Genomic DNA, 10018 nt, shown 5'->3' with positions numbered 1-10018 from the left:
TTGAATGCAATTGGCAAAAGAACCAGAGGGGAGATGGGAATAAAAACATTTAGTCAGTGAGTTATGATCTGGAATGCACTTCCTGATAGGGTGGTGGAAGCAGAAACAATAGAAAATTTCAGAAGGGAATTGGATAAATATTGTAAGGGAATTAATGCTGAGCTGCTCGGAGCTCTGGGATTTGGGCTCTGATACATTCCTGCTCCTCTGAGCTCTGAATTTAGCACTGCTCATCGGGATATAGCCTTCTTTATGAGATGGAACTGAATTCTAATGCTGACAAATCTTTTTGTTCACTGTTTGATGAATCTGTGAATCACAGTGAAAGGATATTTCACAACCTTTTTCAGCTGCTCTCGGAATTTGCTCTGAGTCACTGTGTAGATACAGGTGTTTGTGCAGGTACTGAGGAGCTGGAGCAGGTATCCGATGGTATTTGCCGTGGCTGAAGGGGTATAGGAATCAGACATGAATTCAATTCGCTGATACAGGTAACACGTAACATAGGTCATCCATAAAACAATAAAACTGCCTGAGATAGTGAAGAGTAAAATGATGGATTTTCTGCGTTTGTCCATCTCAGAGTCACTGGGACTCACTCTATCACTGTCCGCCTGGAGTCTCCGGCGGGCTCTACTAGCTATTAAAATGTGTCTGACGGTCAGAGTGTTGAGGAGCAGAATCAAAACGAATGGGAGCAAAGGGGATAGAAGGCGATGAAGAATCCCGTATGCTGCCCACAAGATTGAAGTGTAATACTCTGGTATTGTGATGCAAAACCATTCCAAGTTATTGAAGATGTACTGAGCTTTAAATTTGAAGAACCAGGGAATACTTTCCAAACAGCTCAGCATGGTCACTGCTCCAATAATCACCCTTGCAGTTTTCTCAGTGCAATATTTAGTTTTCAGCTTCTGGCAACAAATGGCCACAAATCGATCAAAGGTGAAAGCAACTGTAAACCAGACAGAACTCATTGTCGTAGCAGGAATGAGCACCATAACCAAACTACATACAGGAGTAATATCCAGGAAAGAAACTGGGAAATAAACAATCAGCCACCTCAGAATCACATCAGTCATGACAACCATGAGATCGGCCGCTGCCATGGCTACCAGGTAATGAGTGACACATTTGGAGAGACCGCAGTTTCCCCGAGACAGGATCACAATCGCCAGCAAGTTAACTGCAAAAAAACAAGGGAGGAATTACTGGTCAAGTTCAAAGCATCAGTTAAACAGGACGTTCTGTTGAATTTACTGCATCCTGTATTTGAAAATTGTACCAGTGTGTTCAGCAGGAAACGGGTTGTAAAATAAAACAAATTGTGAATCAACTGAGAGAAATAAAAGAAGCATTAATCTTAAAAACAGGCATGAGTTCTGGACATATGACCAGGGGAACAACGAGGGAATAGGTTCTAGTGTTAATAGTGTGGGGGGGACAAGGGAGGAGGGTAAAAACTTTGCAACACACGGTCTACCTGATCAGATAGTCTCCAATAACGGACCACAATTTTGAAACGACTACTTCAAGCGCTTTGTGGAAATCAGTGGATTGATACATTAAACAAGTTCCCCTCGGTATCCACAATCTAATAGAGAAGCTGAACAAAGAGTCAGAACTATTAAAGCACTGTTAAAGAAAAATCAACACTTCTAAACTACAGACATACTCCATTGTCATGTGGATTAGCACCATCCGAACTGTTAATGGGAAGAAAACATCGAAACCAACTTCCAATCCTACTCAAAAAATTACTTCCAGGGCTACAAATCCAGATTATCTGAGAGTTCAAGACAGAGTAAAGTCTTACCGAAAGAAATAAGCCCATTATTATAACAGTAAATACCATACCAGGAACCTATTGAAATGTCAGAAAGGCAGAAGGTAGGGGTATGAGACCAAAGCAGAGAAGGAGTAATTGTCCATAGAGAGGAGAATCAGCAGCTTTCTTATTTTGTTGAACTTTAGAAGGTACTTTATGAAGAAACTGAAGGAATCGTATTCCTATTCATCAAAGACGTCAGTCAGTCAAACATTTGGACAAATCAAAAGCTGAACCTGAAATTCAGAAAGCACCGGAAACGACAAACTTCAATGAAGGCTGCCCAAGTCAAGAAACAAGAGTTCAGAGAAAGGCCACCTATCTTCTGTATCTGATAACAACAAGATCACGGAGAGTTATGAAGCCTCCTGACAGCTTGAATCTGTGAAGTCAGAGATTTGGGAGGAGTTGGGGTAAAATACTGTTTTCCATGCATTAGTATCTAATTCACCACGATCCTGCCAGGAGTTCACAATCTTCTAATGTGCTGCACTCACGTGCCTTCACTTTCCCATCTTGGAAAAGCTAGTGCCACTGAGGCGAGAGTCCTCGGTGTCTGCTAAAGTTAGGGAAGTAATTTGTTGTTATCTTGCTGATTATTTTTAACATCGGACATTGCCAGTAAGGTCAATCTGCAGATGTGAGGGGAGGGGGGACTTTGCAAGTGTTGGGGGTGTGGAAGGGAAAGATTCTCCAAGTGGATACTGCCGGAGGGGAGCGGGGGAGCTCTGCAAGGGAGGTACTGTTAAGGGGGGAGTTTGAACCCTGCAATCCAACATCAGGAGACAGCGTAATTAGCGATGCCAGTGCAATCCCCGGTACATCATTATGCTACGTGACCACCTGCCTTTAATTGTGGTGGCGCGTCCAAAAATATCATGGGACCACTGCCATTTTGCACAGCCGCGGCCATGATTGGCGGGATAACAGAATCCAGCCTGTAGTATAAGGGTCTGAAAGGGTTAATATTGAGACAGTGTAAAGAATTCCTCCTACCATGGTGATGTAAGGGATCACGTGAGAGAGACTTCAAGATAGATGCAGCGTAGCTTTAGAGGAGAGACTGGTGTGAAGCTGTACATAGTTAGTATGTAATAAGGTTAATGTTCTAATTGCTCCAGACAGAAGAATCTCTGAGCGAGACTAAGGTGGCAACGTACCAAACAAACATACAACACACACATTCATATATATTCACAGTAACCCTAATTTACATCGCATTACACCCCTCTTATACTGACCCCACCTAATGCCTTCGCATTTCCTACTCTGTTTCTCTCAATTCTCTCTGCACCTTGATTTTCCTCTCAAATATTATCTACTGTTTCCCGGACCCCTGCCAAATTAGCTTAAACCAGGGTTGTCCAACCTTTACACGTGGGAGGGGGCCACAGTACATTTTTTGTCTTACATAGGGGGCCGGTGAGACAATTTTGGAAAGATAAAGGCTTTAACAATTAATCTTGCTTTAAATCAAAACAACAACAAATGTGTAATTTTGTGAAGAAGCTTTAAATGAAAGGATTAATTTAATGACTTACTTTCTCATCACTATGTTAGATACTGATTTAGAGAGACACCTGGCATTTTTAATTTGCTCGCAAAAGTAGTCAATGTTTGCCTGCACACTTCTGGTAGCGATGCAGAGTATCCTGGTTAGATATCCATCTGTCAGGAGTGATCTTGATCATTCTCTCTCTCTCTTTCTCTTCCCTCCCCCACACTTCACCTTTGCCTCTCTGCACACCCCCTCCTCCCTCTGTACCTCCCTCTCCCTCTGTACCCCCTATCCCTTTGTCCCCCCATCCCAAATCTCCCTCTGTCGCCCCTCTCCTGCTCTGTTCCACCCTCTCTCTGTCCGTCTCCTTCTCGCTCTGCCCCCCATACGCCTTCTCTCTCTCTATCTCTGACCCCACTCTCTCTCTCTCTCTCTGTCCCCCCTCTCTCTGTCCCCCCCTCTCTCTGCCCCCCCCCCTTTCTCTCTGTGCTCTTCTCTCACTCTGTCCCCTTTCTCACTCTGTGTCCCACCTCTCACTCTGTGTCCCACCTCTCACTCTGTGTCCCCCTCACTCTGTGTCCCCCCCATCACTCTATGTCCACACCCTCTCACTCTGTGTCCCCCCGCTCACTCTGTGTCCCCCCCTTTCTATCTCTTCACTCCCCATCTCCGCACACCCCGCAGTTCATGGTACTGGGGATATATGGAGATTACCACCTTTGAGATCCTGTTTGCTCGTTTCTTTCCTAGCTCCCTAAACTATGCCTGCCGGATCACATTCCTCTTTCAACATATTTCGATATGAGCCGTGACTGATGGCTGTTCAGCTCCCCCCTTAGAGGACTATGCAGCTGCTCTGTGACATCCTTGTCTCTGGCACCAGGGAGGCAACATACTATCCTGTATTTGCCACTTGTCTCTTCCCCTAACTATAGCGTCCCCTTGCATTTTTGCTTTTCCAATCTTCCTCCTGCCCCTCTGTACAGCTGAGCCATCCATGAGGTTGTGGACTAGATTCTGGCTGCACACCTCAGAGGAACCATCACTCTCACCAGTATTCAGAACAGAATACTGGTTCGTGAGTGGGATGAACTCAGGGATCTCCTGAATTATCTGCCTGGTCCTTCTTGAATCTCTGGCAGTCACCAATTCTCTCTCTGCCTGAATATCATTAAACTGCAGGGTGACCACCAGTCTCCTTCTCTCTACATTGCTTTCCTCCTTTAAGATACTCTTAAAACCTACCTCTTTGACCAATCTTTTTGTCATCTGACCTGGTAGATCCTTATGTTACTCAGTGTCATATTTTGTTTTATAAATGCTCCTGTGAAGCGTGTTCGGACGTTTTATTACATTAAAAGTGGTGTATAACTGTTAGTTGCTGTTAAGAGAGAGACATTTCTCAGGGCACAATAGGGCAGCACAGTGGCGCAGTGGTTAGCAAGGGCGACACAGTGACGCAGTGGTTACCACTGCTACCTCACAGCTCCAGTGACCTGGGTTCGATTCTGGGTACTGCCTGTGCAGAATTTGCAAGTTCTCCCTGTGACCGCGTGGGTTTATGCTGGATGCTCCGGTTTCCTCCCACAGCCGAAGACTTGCTGGTTGATATGTAAATTATCCATTATAAATTGTCCCTAGTATAGGTCGGGAATATGGGATTACTGTAGGGTTTAGGATAAATGGGTGGTTGTTGGTCGGCACAAACTCGGTGGGCTGAAGGGCCTGTTTCAGTGCTGTATCTCTTGAAAAAATAGGCACTGAATCAAACATTGAGATATTCAGAGTGGTGACCAAAAGTTGTTTTAAGGAAGGCCTTAAAAAAGGAGGAGAAAGAGGTAGCAGAAGGATTGGGGAGCAAATTCGAGAGCATGGAATGCAGGTAGCTGCAAGAATGACCAACAATAGTGGAGTGGAGTGAAGTGATGCACAAATGGACAGTGTCAGTGGAATGGAGAGATCAGAGGGGTTGGAAGGGCTGGAGGAGTTTCGGAAGATAGGGAGGGGGCAAGGGTATGAAATAATTTAAACAGGAGCTTGAGGATTTTAATTTGGAGGCTTTGGAGGAACCAGGAGTAAATGAAACTGACTGCACACATGGCGAGGGGTGAGTTGGATTTTGTGTGGGATAGGTTATGGACAGTGGAGTATTCGATGTGCTGAAGTTTGTGGAGGGGGAGGATGGGAGGCTGACCAGGAGAGCATTGGAAGCATGGCGGTGGGTTTCAGCAGACGGTGAAATGAGTTGGGGCAGAGGCTGTTCATGTTGTGGAGGTGATGGTAAATGTGGGATCAGATGGTTAACTCAAGGTGAAATAGAATGCTGAGGTTGTGAACGATCAGTTTCAACTTGAGGCAAGAGCTCGAGTTCAGGATGAATTGGTTGTCAAGGTTGCAGAGTTTGTTTTCGGGGCCGGAGGCAACTGATTCAGACGTCACAGCTCAATTTAACCGTTTTTCATGACTTGTTGAATGTTGAACACTGAAGAATTAAATACATGCTATCTACATATTAGATAGAGGGAAATCTACCTGATTGCTATTGCCTGATATTGACTGGAACTGCACATTGTTCACCTGGTTTAAAAGGAGCTCCTTTGAATTGTGGAGGTGTATTAACAGTGGCTTTCAAGACTTATACATAAATAATACGTGAGATATTAGGGGCAAAGTGTGCAAATGAACCCAACTGCTGCAACCAGGCAACAGTTTGAGAGAGGAGGGAATAGAACTGGCAGGGAATACATTTACTTTTTATACTTGCTTGGTGATCCATAACTAGCCATGCCCCATCCTGCATCGAATTCACAAATACAAACTCAGAAATGATACAATATCACACTAAAATTTCAACATAAACAAGTTCAAGCATGTGACGTCACGATGTCAAGAATGGAATTTAGACGTGAATGGGGAGTGAGGGAGAAGCCAATCCTGGAAAAGCCAAAGCAAAAAGAGACAGAAGAAACAAAATAGAAGAGAATTTCACAGGACAGGACAGAGATGGGTGAAAGTTAGGGTGGAAGATGAGATTCAGAAGGTAGGATCCAGGGATTTATAGACAAGTACTTCAAATTAATGAATGGAGAACGGGAGCCAGTAGATCACAGTAATGACAGGAATGGTAGATGAATGGAGCTTCGTGTGTAAGAAGGAACTTGCATTTAAATCATGACTTTCAGGGCCTTGGGATATCTTATAGTGCTTCCCAACCAAATCTGGATCAAGGTCAGAAAATAGATTAAAAAAAAAGGACCATTGGATTTACCTTCAATTCCAACATCCAGAATAACCCCATAATGTAGCCACTCTCCACACAGGAGAGTATTCAATAGTTTCTCACAGGCACCAGGGTATCTGTTATAATATCCAAACCAAAGTCCAGTCCATATGGCTTGATGACTTTTTATTTGAAGAACTTCCTGAAATCTGTTGTAAATTTGTCAATATCCAGTTTGTAACTGTATCCACTTGACCCATTGTCATGGCTTGGTCTGAAATAGTGCCCAGTATGCTTATCGTTATTGCCTTTTCACATCAGTAAATACATCTTTCAGCCATTCCTTTCAAGGCTCAAAAGCCCAGGATTTATCAATTGTCCTTCACAACTTGTTCTTAGAGTTGTTCTCTAAACTGCTTCCTTTTATTCTCGGGACCAGAACTGGACTGAGTGCTCAGTTTGAGCATTGCTCCTTCATTTTATTTCCAATGTTATAAATACATGATTCAATTTCAATTTATTTTGGTGAATATTGCTGCACAGTGATTCAGCAACTGGACAGCAGGTCTTCTAGAACTCTGGGATTATACTTGACAATTACACCAGCATTTCTAAAATAAACACGCTTTTATAACATCATCTAATAATACAATACAGAAGGAGGCCACCTGATCTGTTGTGTTAGTGCTAGTTCTTTGACAAAGCTATCCAATTAGTCCCACTCCCTTGCTCTTTCCACATAAAACTCCAAATTTTTTTCCCCTTCACGTGTTTATCCAATTCTGTTTTATTATTGAATCTGCTTCCACTGCTCTTTCAGGCAGTGCATCCCAGATCACAAGAACGTGCTGATAAAAAGTCCCCTCATGTCATCTCTGGTTCTTTTGTCAATTATCTTAAATCTGTGTCCTCTAGTTACCTTGTCCCACTGGTAACAGTTTTGCCTTATTTAATCTATTGAACCCCTTCATGATTTTGAATGCCTCGATCAAATCTCCAGCTAAACTTCTCTGTTCCAGACTGAACAAACCCCCAGCTTCTCCAGTCTGTTCAAGTAACTGATGCAATTCATCCCTGGGACCATTCTAGTAAATCGCATCTGTGCTCTCTTTAAATCCTTGGCTTTATTCCGAAAATATGGTGTGTGGAATTGCCCAGAATATTGTAGCTCAGACCTAAACAGTGTTTAAGAAACGGTTAGCAAAATGTTGTTGTTTATTTGTTCTAAACATGTCTTCGTAAAGCCAAGAAACACCAAATGCCTTTTTGACTGTTTTCTCAACTTGCAGTGCCATCTTCAAAAAGATGTACATCCATCCTCATTCTTTCTACCAAACTTAATCACATCACATTTCACTGCATTAAATTTCATCTGTCTTGTGTCTGCCCATTTCACCAATCTATGTCGTTCTGAAGTCTGTCATTTCCAAGTTTTGTGTCACCTGTAAACTTTAAAATGATGCACTGTATCCCCAACACCATGTCATTAATACAGATCTGTCAAAAAGAGCAATAGTCCAAATTTTAAAGCTAGCAGATGCCACTGTATACCACCCTTCAGTCTGAGAAACAATCATTCACCAAAACTCTCTGCTTTCTGTCCCTTAGCCAATTTCGTATTGACACAACTACTGTCCCTTTAATCCCATAGATTTTCATTTTGCTATCAGGTCTTTAACAATTGTGTTACTTTATCAGCCATCTTTCCAAAATACATGTACATAACATCAACTGTGCTACCCTCATCAACCCTCTCCATTACTTCATCAAAGAACTCAATCAGGTTTGTTTTCTGCCTATTTGCATTGCATCGCACCTATTACTTTTGATGGATCATTGTTGAATCCACAACATATCTTGTCCATAAATCTCCAGTAAGGCTCAGGTGCCCCTTCCCCCTTTACAATCCTCTCATTGACCATCTAAGTATTTGCTAAAAGAGCAGATCGAGGAAGGTGAGGTAACACATGAAATCAAACATCCCACAGTGGGATTCCACAACCAATATTACTGAGATAAAAATCACTGAGTAAATACCACATGTGCAGTACATACTCACCAAAAATATGTGACTGTGTTATGAAGATATTAGACACAGTGCCACATTATCAAACCTCCAGAAATAAAACAAATAGTAAAGACATTGGCAAGAATTGCTTGACAGTGGCACTGGTTTTTCAGGACAATTCACCTGAAATCGGCCAAACAATTGCAAAAGATCATGGAATTCTCAGCACAAATTGTGTTAAGCGCAAAAAGGATTTCTCCCATCTTTTGTTTTAGTTTTAAAACTATTGCACTAGATATTGACCCTGTCCACAGAACTGGCCCCCTTTCCTGATCTAATTAATCATCATGGAGCGATTCCACTAATTGCACCTATTTGTGAGCCTTCAAGGAGGTGCCGAAAATTAAGCTTTGTTTTTGTTTAGGCGCAAGGACTCTAAGAGGCATGTTTTAAAAGCATTAAACATCATTTTTTTTAAATTACGAAGAAATTGACTATTGTACACCAGTGTAATTATTTTTATGTTATGTTCAATTTTTAAAATATGTTTACACAAAGGTGAAGGACTGGACACATTAAAACTACATGAGATTATCATTCTTAAATATATCAAGGGATATCATAAGTAAAATCTTTACATCATTAGATGCTAAAATGCTGATCAATTGGGCTGGTCCCAAGAGTTGCAGATTTGATATTCAGAGACATACAAATGAGTTTGAATGAAAGTTGAGAGGGAAAAAAAGCATTTCTCAAACTGGCATAATTTTGAGCACAATTTGTAACCAGATTGCCGATTGTGCTCAAAGCAGAAACACTTGGTCAATGACAGCAATGAACAGATATTAATTACTTACTGGGCACTCCGATGGCCCCAAGCACAGGACAGTAAATGATCTCAACATCAGCGAGTATCGGTAGCGCACTGAATGGATATTTCATGTTCAGATTAAAGCAATGACTTCAACTGAGACTGTGATCATCTAAAGGAGCATTTATACAGACAGAATAAATCCTCCAGGGACACATTTAGTTTGGGTGATCTTTGGCATTACTTCCAGTCATTTGAACAAACAGATCTGATAGAGGCAAACAGCATTAAAATAAAGATTAGTTCAGAAAGAGGAAGCATCAGAAAGTGGTGAATGGCGGAGGTGTGTGAGATAAACCGAAATAATTTTAGAGAGTGTCTGCAAATACATGCAGCGTGGCCAATAAGGTTAGAGGGCTGCAGCAACACATAGCCACATGGAATTATGATTTAGTGGCAATAACGGAAAAAAACATAATACTCTCAATTGATATGATGGTCTTTTTATAAACCATGCACCCAAAGGAGTAACTCTGTTTCTCTCTCCACAGATGCTGCCAGACCTGCTGAATATTTCCAGCATTTCTTGTTTTTAATTCACATTTCCAGCATCCGCAGTATTTTACTTTCAATTTAGTGAATATTCAGAAATC

The 10018-nt window shown here is 42.0% G+C and overlaps 1 protein-coding gene across 1 annotated transcript; it reads right to left on the bottom strand.

Moving 5' to 3' along the window:
- Positions 1 to 293: 293 nt before the first annotated feature.
- Positions 294 to 9496, bottom strand: LOC137378637 (probable G-protein coupled receptor 139). Its single transcript, XM_068048929.1, has 2 exons — positions 9412 to 9496; positions 294 to 1186 (listed from the first exon to the last, which is right to left on the bottom strand). The coding sequence occupies exons 1-2, from the start codon at positions 9494 to 9496 to the stop codon at positions 294 to 296; spliced, it is 978 nt and encodes a 325-aa protein (XP_067905030.1).
- Positions 9497 to 10018: the final 522 nt, after the last annotated feature.

Source organism: Heterodontus francisci, chromosome 17 (assembly GCF_036365525.1).
Source record: "Heterodontus francisci isolate sHetFra1 chromosome 17, sHetFra1.hap1, whole genome shotgun sequence".
Classification (NCBI taxonomy): Eukaryota; Metazoa; Chordata; class Chondrichthyes; order Heterodontiformes; family Heterodontidae; genus Heterodontus; species Heterodontus francisci.
This window is presented reverse-complemented; position numbering and strand designations above follow the sequence as displayed.

Bases quoted from the DNA above. Each gene is read 5' to 3' on its own strand.
- LOC137378637 (XM_068048929.1), bottom strand. From the start codon at position 9,496: ATGAAATATCCATTCAGTGCGCTACCGATACTCGCTGATGTTGAGATC. The intron at 1,187-9,411 runs GTAAGTAATTAA...GTTTTTTTGCAG, and splicing joins TGGGGCCATCGGAGTGCCCA to TTAACTTGCTGGCGATTGTG.